Consider the following 21751-nt stretch of genomic DNA (forward strand, 5'->3'; position numbering starts at 1 on the left):
TTCTAAGACAAATGAAAGTTAATGTGGTAGTAAAAAAATCTTAAACTCTTTATTTCTCCATAAGTGTTATAATATCAGCTATATAAATTTTCACATTTCTGTTCTTTAGCTTATTTTTCTTTTCAAAAAGTTCCTATAATCCATTCAGCAAAGGATTTGCATTAAAAATATGTTACCTTTACATTAACAAGTGAGTATGTTATAGTATTTACATAAACAAACATGGTGTAAACATCAACATTTTCTTGGCAGATCGTAATTTATTTCATTAGTATCTCTCTCCCTTTCCATATCCACTCAATTTGTTGACATCTTACAGAAGCGATAACCAATAAAAATCAAAATGATTTAACCTAGTTAGTACTTCTTAAAACAAATTAAAGTCTATCGATTTGGCAAAGTACATACATGGAAATACTCAACATTGACAAGAATCCATGAGACAATTGCTCAGTGCATACGGATGACAGCATGAGTCGGAACACATGCAGAAAGCAATTTTGTGACATATGTATATCAAGACTCTTGAAAATGTCTAGACCCTTTAATTATACTTCCAGCATTCAAGTTTTAAAAAATCATCCAAGATAATAAGATCTAAGTGGAGAGATATTCACCTAGAGTTATTTATAACAGTGAAATATAACAGTTATATAATAATTATATAATTATAACAGTGAGATTTATAACAGTGAAAACTTAGACAAAACCTGAATGATCAATAATATGGATGTAGATAAAATGGGAATGTTAAATAAATAATGTCACATCTATTTGATGAAATATTGTACAGACACTAAAAGTTTTAAGAAAAGCAACCTGTAAAACTTTATATGCATGGCATACCATCTTTGTAAAAATTACTATACATGATTAAATAGATATGAACATAGCCATGATGGGCTTCCAAGGTGTTACCAGTGTAAAGAATCTGCCTGGCAATAAAGGAGACGTGGGTTCAATCCCTGAGTCAGGAAGACTACTGGAAAAGGAAATGGCAACCCACTCCAGTATCTTGCCTGGGAAATCCCATGGGCTGTGGAGCAAGGCAGGCTACATACAGTCCATGGGGTCACAAAGAGTCAGACACAACTTAGTAACTGTTTTTAGGTGCCAGAGATAAGCAAAATAGTTACATTCTAGTGGAGAAGACAGACTATAAACATGAAAACAAGGAAATTAATTAGGCAAATTCAGAGAGCGATAGGTGCTCTGAAGACTACCTTATGTATATCACAACAGGGTTCATGTGGAAAGGGTTTAAGTGTGACGAGTGATTATAGAGTATTCTGAGAGTTCATCATCAGAATGATGAGGTGGCAGGAACATACAGATCTGGGAGGTCATTTCAAGCAGAGGAAATAATAAGTACAGAGGTTCTGGGGCTGGAAAGAACTCGGTCTATTTTTAAGAGGACAAGGTCACTGTGGCTGGACTCTTGCAAGCAAGGGAAAGAAGAAAGGAGAAGAGGTTGACAACGCTGGGTCCTATAGAGTGTGGTGGCCATGTTCAAAGATTTTATTCTGGGTGTGACAGGACCAAACTGCTTTAAGCAAGGAACTGATAGGATCTGGTTATGAACAAACAATAAGGAATATTAACTGCCAGGAAGTGAGAGAGAAGAAAAAATATGAAACTCAGATAAAATCTCAATAGACAGTCTGAAGCAACTTAGAGAAAGGACTAACGTCCTTATATCTTCATCACAGACTCTGAAGGTGCCAATGTATTACAGCATCGTAAAAGGCTGATGCTTATCATAATCAGCTGGATTAATAAAAAAGAAAAAACATGAAAGTATAGAATACTACCATACATATTTATAGCATGTTAAATATTTTACAAATGGTAGGTAAATAAAATAAGTAAATGTTGCTCAGTCATGTCGGACTCTTTGTGACCCCATGGACTATAGCCTACCAGGTTCCCCCGTCCATGGGATTTTCCAGGCAAGAATACTGGAGTGGGATGCCGTTTCCTTCTCCAGGAGATCTTCCCAACCCAGTGATTGAACCCAGGTCTTCCACGTTGTGGGCAGATGCTTTACCATCTGAGCCACCGGGGATATAGATATAAATTGAAAATTTGCTTTCTAGAATGGTAAGGAGAGTACAATGTCAAGAGTTTCATCTGAACAATTTATATTATGCTTCAAGAAATAAATCTTTAGCTAACCAATAAATTTGGTTACCTAAAGCAACTCAATTTCTGAGATTTCTGTATAGCCAGTTTTAAACTGTCTTTAAAATAATAAGCATACAAAAACATCCTTTTGTTTCTTATTATCTGCATTGCAACAATCATCCAAATACAAAATTCACTCAAAAATATGTTTTTAAATCCATGCTCTATCAAACAAAGTCAGTTCTCTTATTTATTTAAATATGACAGAGAAGAAGCAAGTATGGTATTTTTTTTCCACTTATAATCAGATATAAACTGAGTCTTTGGAATTATGTAAATAAAATGGATTTCTTTAAATGTACTCATGTGCTTCATCCACAAAGGATTACGTTTTTAATAGTTGGAAATCTAAAATACTCAGATTCTCCCACCATATGATGCTAAGTTTGATCACCATTGTTTAAGATAATGACTGACAAATCACTGCACTTTAAGTACAGCTTTCTTTCTGTAACTAGATGGTGATCTACGTGACAATGTGAACATTTTGGTCTCCAAAAATTCTTTCACTCAGTGTTTCTTAAAATTTCACTCTTTTACTTATAAAGTAATAGTGTGTACCCCTGGGAAAGCTTCAAATTTAAAGAACTATGAAGCTTATTCCTTGCCCTACCCCAGATGCCTGGTCACACCTCCAGAGAGGTAAATTCTGGTAACTGATTCTTGTGTTTCCTTCTGGAAATTTTCAATGTGTAAACAAACATTTATGTATTTTTTTCTTGTTTTTTAAATCACAAATGGGATCATATTATATATACTGTCTTGCAACTTCATTTTTTTCAATTAATATATTCTGGACTTCTATCAACTTATAAATATTCATCTCACTTTTCTTTAATGGTAACATAATTCTAGCTACCATGATTTACTTTATTAGTCTCTTAGACATACATCACTATAGTTTTCACAAAGTTTTATGTGATTTATCAAACAATGCTACAATAAACAGCCTAGTATATATGTTTATATATGTTATTTAACTTATATGCAGAGTACATCATGAGAAACGCTGGGCTGGAGGAAGCACAAGCTGGAATCAAGATTGCCAGGAGAAATATCAATAACCTCAGATATGCAGATAATACCACCCTTATGGCAGAAAGTAAAGAAGAACGAAAGAGCCTCTTGATGAAAGGGAAAGAGCAGAGTGAAAAAGTTGGCTTAAAGTTGAACATTCAGAAAACTAAGATCATAGCATCCAGTCCCATCACTTCATGACAAATAGATGGGAAAATAGTGGAAACCGTGGCTGACTTTATTTTTCTGGGCTCCAGAATCACTGCGGATGGTGACTGTAGCCATGAAATTAAAAGACACTTACTCCTTGGAAGGAAAGTTATGACCAACCTAGACAGCATTTTAAAAAGCAGAGACATTACTTAGCCAACAAAGGTCCATCTACTCAAGGCTATGGGTTTTCCAGTAGTCATGTATGGATGTGAGAGTTGGACTATAAAGAAAGCTGAGTGCTGAAGAATTGATGCTTTTGAACTGTGGTGTTGGAGAAGACTCTTGAGAGTCCCTTGGACTGCAAGGAGATGCAACCAGTCCATCCTACAGGAGATCAGTCCTGGGTGTTCATTGGAAGGACTGATGTTGAAGTTGGAACTCCAATACTTTGGCCACCTGACGTGGAGAGCTGACTCATTTGAAAAGACCCTGATGCTGGGAAAGATTGAGGGCAGGAGGAGAAGGGGACGACAGAGGATGAGATGGTTGGATGGCATCACCGACACAATGGACATGGGTTTGGGTGGACTCCGGGAGTTCGTGATGGACAGGGAGGCCTGGTATACTACAGTTCATGGGTTGCGAAGATTCGGACATGACTGAGTGACTGAACTGAACTGATATATGTTTTCATGCTTTGTGTGAATAACATTGGAAAGAAAAATTGCTAGAAATATTACTGTTGGATACAAATGTGTTTTTTTCTTTCGATAGATAATCACCAAATTTTCCTTTATAATTACATCAATCCATGGTCCCATTAACAGCAATGCTGATTCCTCATCCCTTCTTCCTCATAACAATGAACATTAGCAAATTCTGAGAGGTGAAAGAAAAATAACAGCTCACTACTGTTTTAATGTTCATTTTTATAAACAAGAAGTTCAAGCACCTTGTCATGAATTTATTGAATGTCTGAATCTTCTCTCTATGAAATGCTTGAAGTCTCTGCCCTTTTTTCTCAGGTATTCCTAACAATGTTCAATATTTTAAGTAAAATATTTGAAGAAATGTACAAGCTTTATTATAGGGGTTTCCAGGGGCTCAGTGGTAAAGAGTCTGTTCAGTGGTTAAGAATCTGCCTGCCAGTGTAGCAGACACAGGAGACATGGGTATGATCCCTGGATCATGAAGATCCCTGGATCATGAAGATCCCTGGGAGAAGGAAATGGCAAACCACTTCAATTCTTGCCTGGAAAATTTCATGGACAGATGAGCCTGACCAGCTTCAGTCCATGGGGTCGCAAGGAGCCTGCATGACTGAGTATGCATGTACCCACAAGCTTCAATATAATATTCAAAAAACATTATTTTAATTGATAACCTGCATCTAAGAACTCTCTTCAGAAAGCTGTAGTTCCTGGAATTATGAATCTAATTTTACTATGCTTAATATACCTGTATGTACTTCACCTTTAGATTGAGAATATTTTAGTAAACGTGCTAGAGAATTTGCTGTATTGAAATCTCAATTCGTTTTTTTTAAAACTCAAATTTTTATAGGCAGTTAATAGGAAGCAACTGGAAATTAAGAAATCAGCATATGAACCTTTAGTTAACATTTTAGAACCACTTGTTTCAACTATGGTTTCTTATTTTGTAGTAAACTAACAAGGCATTTCCAAGAAGTGGGAAACCAAAAACCTAAATTAAATCTGTCTAGAGAGGGCATGGTACATCTGTTTTTCGCTAGTACATGAGCTACTCTTTTTCTACTTTAAAAATCAATTTCTTAAAGACCGGGAGTAAACAGTCACATGTTGGAGTGTGACAAGCACTTGCCTGATCGATGTAAAAGGCCGTGCCCGCACGGATCTCTCGCCGCTGTTTGAGGTCGGTTTCGGTGGTGTCTCTTGACAAGGCAATGTATTCAACCTCCCTTTTGGTCAGCTCCTGAAGAGGGTGAAATAGTCCCAAGATAAAATCAAGTTTCCAAGATAAAATCAAATTCCCAACATATGCTTTGGGGGCAGGTATTCTGACAATGTCACTCTACAGAAGAGCATTTTATTAATAAATGTAATTCTAGGTAAAAGCCTTGTGAGCCTCAGCTTTAAGAAAAATGTAATAAATTAACATTAATCAAAATATGTATCTCTTCTCAGAACTTTTACTGTACTCAATAATCTATAGCTTAATTACTGACTACTTAGGCAATAATAATCAAAATGTGATCTTATAAATCTTAATATCTCCTGTAGAGTTCTTTTCAAATATCAAGAGTAATAATTTGGCTATTAACATGATTTTCACATAAACGACAGTCATCTCTGTAAATAATGTTCATCTTTTTTTTAAGGGTGCTTTAAATTAATCTACTCTATAAACCAATGATTACCTACCATGTATATGTTAAGCATTTAACAAGTGTGAAAATAAGGTAAATATCAATAACTGGTTCAACAAAAAAAGAGACAACACAGAACTAATTAGGAAGGGAAAAGGAGAGGAAAGATAAAAAGGAGGAAGGGTGAATGCAGGTTATTATTTTACACAGAAAAAAAACCATTTGGTTTGAAGAAGAAACTACCCAGAATCCATTTCTCTTAGAATAATTAATCTATCCCTAAATTCCTTTTTCCTTATATATAACAACAAGGTATAAAAAGTTGTTAACATTATCCTTGGTTTTACAACATTGAATTTAAAACAATGACATTCTCCAATCCAATAAGGCATGTAATATGTTTTTATTAAACAGGAAGAACAAATTAATTTACTGGAGGAGTACAAAGAAAAAAGTTGAATGAGTATGCCATTAATGGTGAAAGGGGATTTTTTTTTTTTAATTGACCTTATCTGCAAGTGATATTGATAAAAATACATTATCATTGTCACTTATTCTTTTAAAATGTGCCTGTTCCCATGCACTCATAAGTTTTAGAATATGTAGAAAGAAGGGGAAAGTTTTAAAAACAGAAAATGTACAGCAAAGTGGTAAAGATGTGCTGATGCCAAATGATGTTTCTCTAAATGAACTGCCTGTGAGAGCACAATTCTGGAGTGAAGTAGCAGGCTCTCCTTCCGGCTCCTGGAACACGTTGCAGCGCCTTCCTGTCTTGTTTCACTGGCGACTAACTGTGATCTCCCTCGCTGGAAATCCCTGACACTCACAGTGGTTGACCAAATGCCGTATGCCTCTTCCTATTAAACTGTATCACAGTAGCACCCTGAACTGTCACACCAAGGTTGTTATCCTCAGTCCTGACAGTTTCCTGGGACTTTTCGTCAACCAAGACAAGACCAAGGTCTCCTCAGCTGTTGCTCCAGAGAAGTGGCACCAACAAGCTCACAAACAGCACCTGGAGCAGCAGACGGGGACAGCGGTAGATGTCTGTTATTTTAAACTGTCTACAGAACTCCTATTATATGAGTGAAATAGGAAATAAACACAAGTATTCAGTTATTTCTGTTTAATTTCTCATTGATTCAACAGGCTTGCCCCCACATTTCTGCCTTTAGAGATGTCATCTACACTGGCTATTGAACCAATCCATTGTTCCATATCTGGTTCCACCTGCTGCTTCTTGAACTGCATCCAGGTTTCACAGGAGGCAGGTAAGGTGATCTGGTATTCCCATCTCTCCAAGAATTTTCCAGTTTTTTGTGATCCACACAGTCAAAGGCTTTAGAAAAGACCTGATGCTGGGAAAAGATTGAAGGCAGAAGGGGACACAGAGGATGAGACGGTTGGATGGCATCACTGACTCGATGCACATGAGTTTGAGCGAGCTCCAGGAGATGGTGAAAGACAAGGAAGCCTGGCGAGCTGCAGTCCATGGGGTTGCAGACTTGGACACAACTGAGCAACTGAACAACAACAACACGCTGGCTACAACTCACAGTCTTTATATACACTGGCAACAGGACCCACTACAGAATCTGCAAGGCAGCTTAGGCTAGCAAGTTTTCTTACATGTATTTTCAAATCCTGAAGCTGTCTCAGCTCTGACAATTGAAAGTTTGGTGGTGGTTGTTTTTTTAAGATACAAGGTTTATACTTATAAACTTGAATTGCGTTTTTCAGCCAACAGGATTCCTATACTCTCCTAGCTTGGCTACTCCACATTTCTAACAAGCTTCAAAGACTTGTCAGAAACAAAATCAAAGTGAGATATTGTTGCCTTTGAAATGAGCCAGGTAGCGTGCACAATTTAAAACTAAAGAGGTTCTAGACCTGGGAATCTCAGTGGCTGACTCTGCATTCTTAGACAAGACAAATATACTTTTGCACTGTGTATTAATAAAGTGAGGATAATAATACAATGGCACACTGTACCTCACAGACTGATTCTAGGGAACAAACAGGGATATGAAATTTATGGACTAAACAGAGTTAGGTTCTGTTCATGATATTTTCATCATTACAGCCCTATATAATTTTGAAAGTACCAAGATAAACTCACCACTAAAATAAGAGAGTACATGAAGCATATTTCAATAAATTAGAAATCGATGATTTAGTATCAAATAACAAAAGGAACCTTTAAGTAAGGTTTTTCTCTTCATCCTAAAAATTATCTTTGGAACAGACCAACTTCATCTGAGAGGGTTCATCTTTCAATCATTACAGCAATGCCTATTAATGCTGACAAAGTAATACAAAAAAGTCTTGCAAATTTTTTTTTATTTCGGTTGAGATTTGAATATTTGAATATTTCAACTCAATTCAGAGAACTGCAATCATTTCAGAGGATATTGTATCAGAAAGGAAAAGCAATATGAGATCTGAAGTCTAGCTCCATCATTGACTTGCTGGATAAAGCCTGAGTGAGTTATCTAATCTCTGTGAACTTGTTTTCTCATCTATTTAAAGAAAAAAAAGAGTGCACATAACACATAAGAGAGATTCAGTAATCCTTAGGCTCCTTTAGAGACCAGATAACATCAAAAGTCAGAAGAATTATTGGGCTTTTCAAAATGTGGACTAAAGATAAAAGAATGTTTCTTGAGAAGAATAAAACTACACTGTGTTTTCTAATCTCAGAGTTGTTGATACTGTTTGCTACGACTCATTGCTTGAATTTAGAAGGATCTCTTTCCTACTAGAAGTGGAGGGTTTTCTACTTGGAACAAATATTTGCTAAAGCTATGAAAGGCAAACGTACATTGACTTCCCGAATAATTTATTCCAAATGCTTTATAAACAAATCACCCCTCAATGTCAACACTTTTAAGGGAAGGACTAAACCTGAGATTTCTGTAAACTCTTAATTTATTTCACAAAACAGTTTATCAAAGTTAAGACCCTCAGGAATCCACAAGAATTCACTGCTTACCAGGTACTGCATAGCAATAGAGCGTCGAAGAGGCCCAGGAGGTCCTATTAGAAAGACGTCTTGCCCCAAAAGATCCTTCTGCATTATCCATCTTAGATGTTGAATTACTGATTGAGCCAGAGAGTCTGAGACTTTAAAGAAAAAAAGGTAAAATGAAATGCAAATCAGACTACTAGATAGAACATAAACCTCCAAGCAACCAATGCAGACAGTATATTAAGTTAAAAATGTGTATACAATGTACATGTATATATATATGCACATATATACACATACACACATGCATATACACATATATACATTCTTACCTACATCTGCTGAATTTTCACAGTTTTACAATAAAACATTATCTAATGTTAAAATAGGGTTTATTACATCACAAAGAGTCACATAACCCCACACTTAAAAGCTAATAAGAAGTGGGAATTCCCTGGGGGGGTCCAGTGGTTAAGGCTTGGGCTTTCACTGCCATGGACCTGGCTCAGACCACCAGTCGGGAAAATAAGATCCCACAAGCCACGAGGTAAGGCCGAAAAAAAAAAAAAAGCTTATAAGAATGCTTGAACAGGTATCTGTGTTACTAAAGGAACAAAAGCGTTTTTTAAGTGTGATATGAACAACTACTACCATTACTTTGTCACAATGTTACAGCCCAACTCTTTTGTTCTGAAAGGAGATAGGACCAAATCATCTCAGACAACTTATGAGTATCATAACCTTGAAAAAAATTTTAAACTGTGACTTACGTTGGCACTGGATTGTGAGGTCTCTCAAATTTCACAGTTAGGATGTCTGATGTAGGGGCTTCCCTGGTGGCCCAGAGGGTAAAGCACCTGCCCGCAATTCGGGAGACCTGGGTTTGATCCCTGGGTTGGGAAGTTCCCCTGGAGAAGGAAATGGCAACCCACTCCAGTATCCTTGCCTGGAGAATCCCATGGATGGAAGAGCCTGGTGGGCTACAGTCCATGGGGTTGCAAAGAGTTGGACATGACTCAGCGAGCTCACTTTAAAATTTACGTCTATTCAACACCAACTCTTCTGGGAATAGAAGACTCCTCTGTATAACATCATTCTAAGTCTATTACATATATATTTATTTATTTATTTAATTTTGGGGCACATGGCATTTGGGGATCTTAGTTCCCCAGCCAGGGACTCAACCTGTGCACCCTGCGTTGGGAGTGCTGAATCTTAACCACTGGGCTGGTAGGGAAGGCCCTAGTAAAAAGTGGAAGTGTTAGTCACTCAGCCATATCTGACTCTTTGCAACCCCATGGACTACAGCTCACCAGGCTCCTCTGTCTATGGGACTCTCCAAGCAAGAATACTGGTGTGGGTTGCCATTCCCTTCTCGAGTGGATCTTCCTGACCCAGGAATCAATCCCAGATCTCCTGTACTATAGGTGGATTCCTTACCTTCTGAGCTACAAAGGAAGTCCCTAAGTCTACTATTAAGTCATCCATGAACACACTCATTTTTTGACTAAACATTTTTAAAATGTTTGTATTAAAACAATTCATTTGTATTTACTTACTTATATATCACCCACTGACTGAACATGTGTTTTCCTAGGAATTCAAGAAAAACTCTCCCCATTACACATCAAGACACGATATATATAGAACACTCATAGTAGCGTGGTTCAACATAAAACTGAAGATAGGAGATGGATAAAAAGCACACAGAGGAATATTATATGACCAAAAAAATAACAGAATGAACCCCCATTACTTCCAACAACATGTTTAACTCTTAAAAGAGAAAAAAACTGTCACAAACTAAATCATGTGTTAATGATTAATATCACTATCTTGATGAGTACATGCTAAATCGCTTCAGTCACGTCCAACTGTTTGCGACCCTATGGATTGCAGCCCATCAGGCTCCTCTTTTCATGGGATTCTCCAGGCAAGAACACTGGAGTGAGTTGCAATGTCCTCCTCCAGGGGACCTTCCTGACCCACTGATTGAACCTGCTTTTCCTGCAGTTTGTGCACTGCAGGCAGATTCTTTACCGCTGAGCCACCGTGGAAGCCCCACTACCTTGGTAAAGCTCAAAAAACTAGTAAATTGAATTTTTTACAAACACATGCATATGTGATAAAACAGTGCTTAAAAAGGCAAAAAAAAAAAAAACAGAGAATGATAAATTCAGAATATCTGGAAAGAAATCAGAGAGATACTTGTGGATAATTTTAAAGATAATTATAATATTCTAGTTCTTCAATTAGATGTGGGTACAGTGTTTGTTTTACTATTACGTTGCATTTTGTACATAAACACACACAATACAGACATGTATACATATATACCAACATAGGTATGTGTGTATACGTATGTGTGTGAGTGTATGGGCTTCCCAGGTGGCACAGCAGTAAAGAATGCGCCTGCCAGTGCAGGAGGCACAAGAGACGCAGGTTCGATCCCTGGGATGCGAAGATCCCCTGAGGAGGAAATGGCAACCCACTCCAGTATTCTTGCCTAGGAAATCCCACGGACGGAGAAGCCTAGCGGGCTACAGTCCCTGGGGTCACAAAGAGTCGGATACAAATGAACGGTTCAGCACAGCCCAGCATCTGTGTATGCATATAAAAAACATAGTCTTTTGTATGTGTTGAATATTCCTATACTCGTTAAAACTTTGTTTAATCATCCAGGAAGGTCATGAAAGAATTCAAAAATCAAACTAAGAACATTTGCCTAGGACTAAAGCTGTGTTTCCCTCCACGGTCCCCACCAACAGCATAATCTTGCTAGGGTGATTGCCCCTACTCTCCCCCAAAAAGTTAATATTTAATCATTAGGAAAAAATGTATGGCAAAACCAATACAATATTGTAAAGTAATTAACCTCCAATTAAAATAAATAAATTTATATTAAAAATAAAAATAAATAAACAGTTTTAAAAAGAAAAAAAATAAAGATAAATTTCTGATTTTCTTAATCATGGTGGGAAGATTAAGGAAAGGTATTGGGCAGACTGCTTGGTGTATCACATACTGAGGCCACACTAAAGCAATTTATAATTTCCACAAAGCAAGTGCTTCTAACGTGTGAAAATCAGGAGATTCAACACCCAAGTGGAGATGCTTGGCTTCCCTCATAACCTCTGTGAAGCCTCTACACCATGCATGGGGGCAACACTTGGCTCCTGGAGGAGGACATGAGAACAGTTCTTAACTACGGATATTATTAAGTTGGCCAAAAAGCTAATTCAGGTTTTCCGTACCATCTTATGGAAAAACCCGAACCAACTTTTTGGCCAACCCAATACCATAGCCTGTTCAGTTCAGTTCAGTTCAGTTGCTCAGTTGTGTCCAACTCTTTGCGACCCCATGAATCGCAGCACGCCAGGCCTCCCTGTCCATCACCAACTCCCGGAGTTCACTCAGACTCACGTCCATCGAGTCCGTGATGCCATCCAGCCATCTCATCCTGTCATCCCCTTCTCCTCCTGCCCCCAATCCCTCCCAGCATCAGAGTCTTTATGGGATGCTCTGCATTAACAGATATTATTACAATATACTGGTATACTAAAATTTCACAGAACTGGGAAGAGACAATCAGGGAAAAATGTCCTTAAGTGTGCAATAATGAAAAACACATTGAAAAACATTGCCCTAAGACCCGCACCTTTGAGACTCTCTCAAGGAGCTCTGCGATGCTAGGAAGCAATTCACCTGCATCTTATTCTTAGCTGTCAGATGTACACTATTGTTCTTTCCTACTACAGGCTTAAATCGTGATAATATATGGTCTACTCTTTCTTACTGCAAGACAGGTCCATCTGCCTGCTATGTAAGGAAGAAACAAAATAAGAGCTAAGAAGCTCTCATTTCTCAGTAAAATGACACAAAGTTCTCTATGCTGCAGATCTACTACCCTTCCTTACTTTGGTGTTAAATATGTAATTAAAAACTTAAACACTTTGGGGTTTTACTTTACATTTTTCCAAACCTCAGTTTACTCTGGCCTCGGGCCTTCTCCACACTGTCCTTATGGTTTTATGCTGCTTCTGTGTATTCACCTTTGGCAATGTGCCTGACCTTCCATTACCTGGACTTGTCTATTTAAAATATGAAATTTCCAAAGTTCTGTAAGGGAAAGCCACGTTGGTCTCTTCAGCTTCCTCCCACCTTTTATAACTATTTATAACTATTCAAAATGACAGAGTCTCAATATCGTTCCACTCTATTTTCAATGCCATGATCTTGGAACTCATATTTACTTTCAAGACTTTTTTTTCTTTTTTAATCGAAGGCTTCATTTCCTAATCCAGTGTGAGGTTTCTCCCCCTGTAAGTTGTCAGTATCAACAAGTACTGAAGTTTAGGAATAATTTATCTTTTTCTTAGCAAACTGAAGAAGAATCAGTTATAACAACAGAGCAGTGTGTACACCAACATATCTTCTTAAGTAGGAAGAGAAAGGCACGGAGATGAAGTTATTTAGAACCAGATCCTAGGAACTGTATAGAGCTTTGAATAGGTTTAGGGCTTTCTGGTGGCTCAGATGGCAAAGAATATGCCTGCAATGCAGGAGACCCAGGTTCGATCCCTGGGTTGGAAAGATCCCCTGGAGAAGGAAATGGCAACCCACTCCAGTATTCTTGCCTGGAGAATTCCATGGACACAGAAACCTGGTGGGCTACAGTCCATGGGGCCACAGAGAGTCAAACATGACTGAGCGACTGACACGTTCCCTTTCACACTCTGAGTATGTTCATGGGAGTGTGTTCCACTCAGCATGATCCTTGTGTGTTGAGAAGAGTCACTGGCCAGAGGCATACCTGATAGTTCTCAGCCATCCCCTCCTTTGCCCTTAACACTCAACACTGCCTGTCAACCAGGAGCAGTACTGCCCATCTCCACGTGTTCCAGAGCATCTGGAAATGTCTGCCATTTACATTTCAACTCTACAGAGGTTTCTTCATATGAATAAGCACCTTCTGAACCGGCTGGCCTTGTAGTCTGTGCTATTCTGTCACAAAGACCTTTTCCCTTCTTTTGTCTTACTTTAGTATAGTAAAGAGCTGCTTGATGAGGGTGAAAGAGGAGAGTGAAAAAACCGGCTTGAAGCTCAACACTAAAAAAACTAAGATCATGGCATCCAGTTCCATCACTTCATGGCAAATAGAAGAGGAAGAAGTGTTAGCAGTGACAGATTTTCTTTTCTTGGGCTCCAAAATCACTGTGGATGGTGACTGCAGCCATGAAATTAAAATATCCTTGCTTCTTGGAAGGAAAGCAATGACCAATCTAGACAGCATCTTAAAAAGTAGAGAATCACTTTGCCGACAAAGGACCATTAGTCAAAGTTATGATTTCTCTAGTAGTGATGTACAGATGTCAGAGCTGGACCACACAGAAGGCTACACGCCAAGGAATTGATACTTCCAAATTATGGTGCTAGAGAAGACTCTTGAGAGACCCTTGGACAGCAAGGAGATCAAGCCAGTCAATCTTAAAGAAAATCAACCCTGAATATTCACTGGAAAGACTGATTCTGAAGCTACAATACTTTGGCCACCTGATGCGAAGAGGCAACTCACTGGAAAAGACCATGATGCTGACAAAGACTGATGGCAGGAGGAGAAGGGGACAACAGAGGATGAGATGGTTAGACAGCATCACCAACTCAATGGACATGAATTTGAGCAAACTCCAGGAGACAGCTAAGGACAGGGGAACCTGGCATGCTGCAGTCCATGGGGTCGCAAAGTGTCAGATACAACTTAGCGACTGAACAACAACAACAATAATAGTAATAATGATCGCCATCATTTATTGCATTCCTGTCATGTACTGGGGAAAAACATGAAGGATTTCTCATACTCTCAGTTAGATCACACAACAACTCGAGAAGACAGCAGACTATCACATGTAAGGATAAGGACTAGAGCCAAACTGTTAAATTCCAACCTGCTGTTTATGGTGCAGTTTTGATCAGTTATTCAAATTCTCTGTGCTGTTTTTACATTTGTATAGTGGATATGAGAAGTGACCTGACTTATAAGGTGGTTATGAGCATTCAATTAGGCACTTAAAGAGTGTCCAGTAGTAGCAGTACACATATTTATTAAATATTCACTATTCTCATCTTATGAATAAGAAAAATCAAAGTCCTTACAGTGGTGTTATTTGTCTACAGTTGATAAATGCCTAAACCAAGATTTAGACCTACATTGTTTGAGTCCAAACTTGTACTCCAGCCATTATGTCCCACTGCTGCTCCAAAATCTTTTTTTATTTTTTTAACTTTATTACTGGAGTATAATGCTTTAAAATGTTGCCTTAGTTTCTGCTGTACAGCAAAGTGAATCTGCTCTGTGTATACACTGTGTATACGTATCTCCCCTCCCTCCTGACCCTCCCTCCCAGCCCCGCATCCCAACCCTCCAGGTCGTCACAGAGCACCGAGCTGGGCTCCCTGTGCTACACAGCAGCTTCCCACTAGCTATCTGTTTGACACAGGCTCTGTCTTCAGGACCAAGATCTCCCCTCCAACCATGAGCCTCGCCCAGGTGGTACAGCGGAAAAGAACCTGCCTGCCAGTGCAGGAGAAGCAAGAGACTCAGTTTCGACCCCTGGGTCGGGAAGAACCCCTGAAGGAAGAAGTGGCAACCCACTCCAGGGTTCTTACCTGGGAAACCCCCTAGACAGAGGAGCCTGGCGGGCTACAGCCCCGCCACAAACAGTCGGACACAACTGAGCACACAATCACACAGTCACAGAAATGAGCCTCACCAGGATCCACCAATTTCAGTGCACACAATCACAGAAATGAGCCTCACCAGGCTCCACCAAATTCAGTGCACACAATCACAGAAATGAGCCTCACCAGGATCCACCAATTTCAGTGGACTTGCTTTTACGGACACTAATTCCATTTCTTGGGTTTTGGTGATACCAGTGATACCTCCTTTTATTAAAATTTCAAATTCACTTTGTCGTTAACATTATGTTGTCAGAGAACGCACTTCTCAAAAAAAATTTTTTTTCACGTATTCATATTTTAGTACAGCATATTTTGTCAAAGAAAACATTTAATTTTTCAGGAAGTCACATTAAACTACTGAGAGAATGTATTAGGTAGTGCTGTGTGGTATCTGTGGTGTATTTTACATTAATGCTTGAAACTAGCTGTATTTTTAGGATGGCCTCGACAATACATGAGTCATACTTCAAAGTGTTCCAGAAATAGAAACAAGATATAAGATTGTACATTATGAACATCTGCAAAACAAACTGCCATCCATAACCTAATATAAACACTGCCCGGTACATGAGAGAAATTCCCGAGCCCAGTGTTTCCAAGCACAGGATGCCTCCTTTCAAGAGTCCACAGAATGATAAACTGAAGTCAGAGTAATGCCAGAGAGCTTGAGTCTATATTCTGTGATTTCTTTATCTACGTAAAATTAAAATGTGTGGTTCCTAACTTTCTTCCTTCAAGGACTCAAATTTGCCATATATGTAAAGATTAAAATTCAAATTTCAGAAAATTATATCAGAGTTCAAATTCAGTTTCAATAAAACCCTTCACAAAGGGTGACGGTTACTCAGTATCCCAAGGGTCAACATACTACAGTGGAAAAAAGAAGCCTTTGAAGCCACACAGAGCTCATGGTGATTTCTCATGCTGTCCTTTCTCAGCGTCCTTGGACAGGTATTCTGAATCTCCTGGACCTACATTTCCTTGTTGTCAAAAGGGAGGCAGGAACACTTCCTGAGCATAGTGATCGTGAGGACTATGGGGAAAGCGGCTTGCCTAGCCCCTCGCCAGGGAGAAGCAGGCGTGAGAGGACAGTAAAGGGCCATTCTCACCCGCACGTCCTCCACCTGCTGTGTGTCCTGGACAGCATCCCACATGGTATGGACGGGGGGTCATGTATAAGCTTCTGTATTTACACTCAAATTTACCTCCTGAACTCACAGAGCCCACGCAGATGAAAATAAACAAGAAAGGAATCCACCTAGCTGGTGCAGCTTGTGTGAGTTACTTTGCCAAAGCATTTCATATTGCTCAGGAAGAATCTGAACCCAGGCTTATCACACACCCCTGCATGCATTACCACTTCACAATGAGAGAAGTCAAAAGAACCAAGGGCACGTTCATTTACTAAACTGTGACATTTCTACCGTGTATCACTCTGTACTAGGATATAATGGACATCAAGGGTGAAAAAGGGGAGGCAAGGGACATACATAATACAACGTGTTTAGAACCAAAGCCTTCATTATTTACCCTACGAGTTACCTGATTCACAAAGTTAGTTATGAAGGATTTTCTATATACTTAGCACCAAGAACACAAAGATAAATACAATAAGATCCTTCTAAGGCATCAAAGGAAACAAAGGCATATAGAGAGAGCCTCAGTTTATATAAGCCACTCATCTATAAAGTGGGCTGATGTGTCTGACCCAATAAAGATAGCTGTAATCCAAATTAAATGAGAAGTGTAATACCGTCCAGTGTACCACTGAGCACAGAGAAGGGATTCGGTTTTTCTTAAAATTGGAAAAATATATCAATATACATTAGATAAATCAGAGCATATACCTATATAATAAGTATTGAGCTGTACTTTAAGATTTGTTTATGTGGACCATATTTAAAGTTTCTATTGAATTTGTTATAATATTGCTTCTTTTTTTTTTATGTTTTGGGTTTTTTGCTTTACAAGGCACATGGGCTCTCAGCTCCCCCTGACCAGGAATCAAACGTAGACCCCCTGCACTGGAGGCAAAATTTTAACCATGGGACTGCTAGGTAAGTCCCTCAAGCTGTACAAATTTGTGTGTGAAGATGTTAGAGTAAGACTGTGCATATTCTCTTGTATTGGCATACAGACACACAGGAAGAGAAGGAGACACTTCCCAACTCATTCCATGAGACTAGCGTTACCCGAATACCAAAATCTGACAAAGACCTATTGATAAAATCCACCACAGTTATAGACTGAATATCTGTGTGCCTCCGAAATTCGTATGTTGAAATCTTAACTGCTAGTTATGAAATCTTAACAGGGAAATTTGGCCTTGAAGTACAAAATGAAGCAGGGCAAAGGCCCACAGAGTTTGCCAAGAGAACGCACTGGTCATGGCAAATACTCTTTTCCAACAGCACAAGAGAAGACACATGGACATCACCAGATGGTCAACACCGAAACCAGACTGATTATATTCTTTGCAGTCAAAGATGAAGAAGCTCTACGCAATCAGCAAAAACAAGACCAGGAGATGACGGGCTCAGATCATGAGCTCCTTATTGCCAAACTCAAACTTGAATTGAAGAAAGTACGGAAAACCCCTAGACCATTCAGGTATGACCTAAATCAAATCCCTTATGATTACACAGTGAAGTGACAAACAGATTCAAGGGTTTAGATCTGATAGACAGAGTGCCTGAAGAACTATGGACAGAGGTTTGTGACACTGTACAGGAGGCAGGGAGCAAGACCATCCCCAAGAAAAAGCAATGCAAAAAGGCAAAAGGGCTGTCTGATAAATGGCTTACAAATAGCTGAGAAGAGAAGAGAAGCTAAAGGCAAAGAAGAAAAACAATGATATACCCATTTGAATGGGAAGTTACAAAGAATAGTAAGGAGAGATAAGAAAGCCTTCCTCAGTGATCAGTGCAAAGAAATAGAGGAAAACAACAGAATGGGAAGGACTAGAGATCTCTTCAAGAAAATTAGGGATACCAAGGGAATATTTCATGCAAAGATGGGCTCAATAAAGGACAGAAATGGTATGGACTGAACAGAAGCAGAAGATATTAAGAAGACGTGGCAAGAATACACAGAAGAGCTATACAAAAAAGATCTTCATGACCCAGATAACCACAATGGTGTAATCACCCACCTAGAGCCAGACATCCTGGAATGTGAAGTCAGGTGGGCCTTAGGAAGCATCACTACGAACAAAGCTAGTGGAGGTGTTGGAATTCCAGTTGAGATATTTCAAATCCTCTAAAAAATGATGCTGTGAAAGTGCTGCACTCAATATGCCAGCACATTTAGAAAACTCAGCAGTGGCCACAGGACTGGAAAAGGTCAATTTTCACTCCAATCCCTAAGAAAGGCAATGCCAAAGAATGTTCAAACTACCACACAATTGCACTCATCTCACATGCTACCAAAGTGATGCTCAAAATTCTCCAAGCCAGTCTTGACAGTACACGAACCATTAGCTTCCAGATGTTCCAGGTGGAATTAGAAAAGGCAGAGGAACCAGAGATCAAATTATTAACATCCGCTGAATCATCAAAAAAGCAAGAGAGTTCCAGAAAAACATCTACTTCTGCTTCACTGACTACACCAAAACCTTTGTCTGTGTGGATCACAACAAACTGTGGAAAATTCTTAAAGAGACAGGAATACCAGACCACCTTACCTGCCTCCTGAGAAATCTGTACGAAGGTCAAGAAGCAACAGTTAGAACTGGACATGGAAAAACAGACTGGTTCCAAATCGGAAAAGGAGTACGTAAAAGCTGTACAATGTCACCTTGCTTATTTAACTTATAAACAGAGTACATCATGCGAAATTCCGGGCTGGATGAGGCATAAGCTGGAATCAAGACTGCCAGGAAAAATATCAATAACATCAGATACACAGAGAATATGACCATTATGGCAGAAAGCAAAGAGGAACTAAAGAGCCTCTTAATGAAAGTAAAAGGAGAGTGAAAAGGTTGGCTTAAAATGCAACATTCAAAAACCGAAGATCATAGCATCTGGTCCTATCACTTCACGGCAAATAAATGAGGAAACAATGAAAACAGTGACAGACTTTATTTTGGGGGTCTCCAAAATCACTGCCTATGGCAACTGCAACTATGAAATTAAAAGACGCTTGCTTGCTCCTTGGAAGAAAAGCTATGACCAATCTAGACAGCTTATTAAAAAGCAGAGACATTACTTTGCTAATAAAGGTCCATCTAGTCAAGGCTATGGTTTTTCCAGTAGTGTATGGATGTGAGTTAGACTATATAGAAAGCTGAGCACTGAAGAATTGATGCTTTTGAACTGTGGTGTTGGAGAAGACTCTTGAGAGTCCCTTGGACTGCAAGGAGATCCAACCAGTCCATCCTAAAGGAAATCAGTCCTGAATATTCATGGGAAGGACTGATGCTGAAGCTGAAACTCCAATACTGTGGCCACCTGATGTGAAGAACTGACTCATTTGAAAAGACCTTGATGCTGGGAAAGATTGAGGGCAGGAAGAGAAGGGGATGGCAGAGGATGAGATGGTTGGATGGCATCACTGACTCAATGGACATGAGTTTGAGTAAGCTCCGGGAGTTGGTGATGGACAGGGAGGCCTGGTGTGCTGCAGTCCATGGGGTCGCAAAGAGTCAGACACGACTGAGCGACTGATCTGAACTGAACTGAACTAACTGCCAGTGTGACAGTATCAGAGGTGGGGACTTTAGCAGGCCATTTGGTCATGAAGGTAGAGCCCTCATAAATGTGATTAGTCTGCTTTTAAAAAAAGATGTAAGAGCCTTCTCTGTGTCTCCACTCTCTCTGCCATGTCACGAAGTGAGTAGGAGGGGTCCTCATAGAACCTGACCATACTGGCACCCTGACCTCAGACTTCCAGCCTCCAGTTAGAATTTCACTCCCAGGTATTGGCACAAGGAAAAAGAAAACATTATGTTCACACAGAGCTGTTGTTGTCAGTCGCTCAGTCGTGTCCGACTCTTTGCAACCCCATGGACTGCAGCACACCAGGCTTCCTTGTCCTTCACCATCTCCCGGAGTTCACTCAAACTCACGTCCATTGAGCTGGTGATGCCATCCAGCCATCGTGTCCTCTATAGTCCCCTTCTCCTCCTGCCTTCAATCTTTCCCAGCATTAATGTTCATAGAAGCTTTATTTTAAGAGCCTCAGAAAGGTGACAATGATATGATATCCATCAACAGATGAATGGATAAACAAATTGTAAAGTAATTATTTCATATAATGGAATACTACTTGGCAATAAAAAGGAACAGACTAACATGGAAGAATCTCAAAATAATTATACTGAGTGATAGAAGCTAGACAAAACCAGAATATATGCTGTATTATTATATTTATATAAAATTCTAAAATATCAAACTAAATCTACAAAGTTGATGAGCAATTCCCAGAAAATGGAGGAACCAGGGGACATTATGTGTTCATGCTAGGTTGCTTCAGTTGCGTCCAACTCTTTGCAACCTATGGACCTGCCAGTCTCCTGTGCCCATAGGATTCTCCATGTAAGAGAACTAGAGTGGGTTACCATGCCCTCCTCTATGGGAGCTTCCTGACCTAGCTATGAACTCACATCTCGGACATCCCCTGCATTGCCAGGTGGGTTCTTTACTACTAGCATCACCAATAGTATTTATAATTAGGCTTATGGATGATTTGAATTTTTTTTTAGTGTTTTCCAAGTTTTGTGTACTGATGTTTTATTTTTGTAATAGGAACAAAAAATTATATTTCTTTTGAAAAACTATACCTTAAACTAATCAGAGCCATACTGGAAGCAGAGAACTGTAATAGACAAGAGAAAGTAGCAATAGGATGGGTGACATACGTTAGAATATTCTGACTAATCAACAGGCCACACTTTCATACCTTAATTCAATTTGCAATTCACCCTCTTGAAATGCTTATCTATAAGGTGTTGTTAAATTGTGATAATTTACAAAGGACATCTTTGGTCTTAAAGTAACTAGTCATATTCAAAACAAGACAACCACCAAAAACATAAAATGAAATTAAGAAATGACCTTTAGTTATGAACGCAACTCAGAAGAACCAGAATTTTTAGGTCCTGTCAAATGAGTCAAATTCTTTAAACGTAAAGCATAAAGTTTATATTTTTATGAGTCAGATCACAGAAAAAGCAGCTACGATAGATGTATTCTCCAACTTAATAAAGCTTCACTTTAAACATGAGGGTTTATTAGCTTTTTAAAAATAAAATCCAATATATGCTTACTGTAACAAAGAAAAAATCCAAAAATGCAAAAGAAATATTAAATGACACCTTCCATTTCCAACCCCACTCCCAA

The 21751-nt window shown here is 39.0% G+C and overlaps 1 protein-coding gene across 1 annotated transcript in view; it reads right to left on the reverse strand.

Moving 5' to 3' along the window:
* VWA8 (von Willebrand factor A domain containing 8) overlaps positions 1–21751 on the reverse strand; it is a 380884-nt gene that overhangs the window by 331557 nt on the left and 27576 nt on the right. The window contains exons 3-4 of the mRNA XM_040267183.1: positions 8694–8824; positions 5197–5307 (exon numbers count right to left, since the gene is read on the reverse strand). Coding sequence (XP_040123117.1) covers positions 5197–5307; positions 8694–8824 — 242 coding nt within the window. The remainder of the gene's footprint in view (positions 1–5196; positions 5308–8693; positions 8825–21751) is intronic.

The sequence above is a fragment of the Oryx dammah genome, unplaced genomic scaffold, assembly GCF_014754425.2.
Source record: "Oryx dammah isolate SB20612 unplaced genomic scaffold, SCBI_Odam_1.1 HiC_scaffold_24, whole genome shotgun sequence".
Classification (NCBI taxonomy): Eukaryota; Metazoa; Chordata; class Mammalia; order Artiodactyla; family Bovidae; genus Oryx; species Oryx dammah.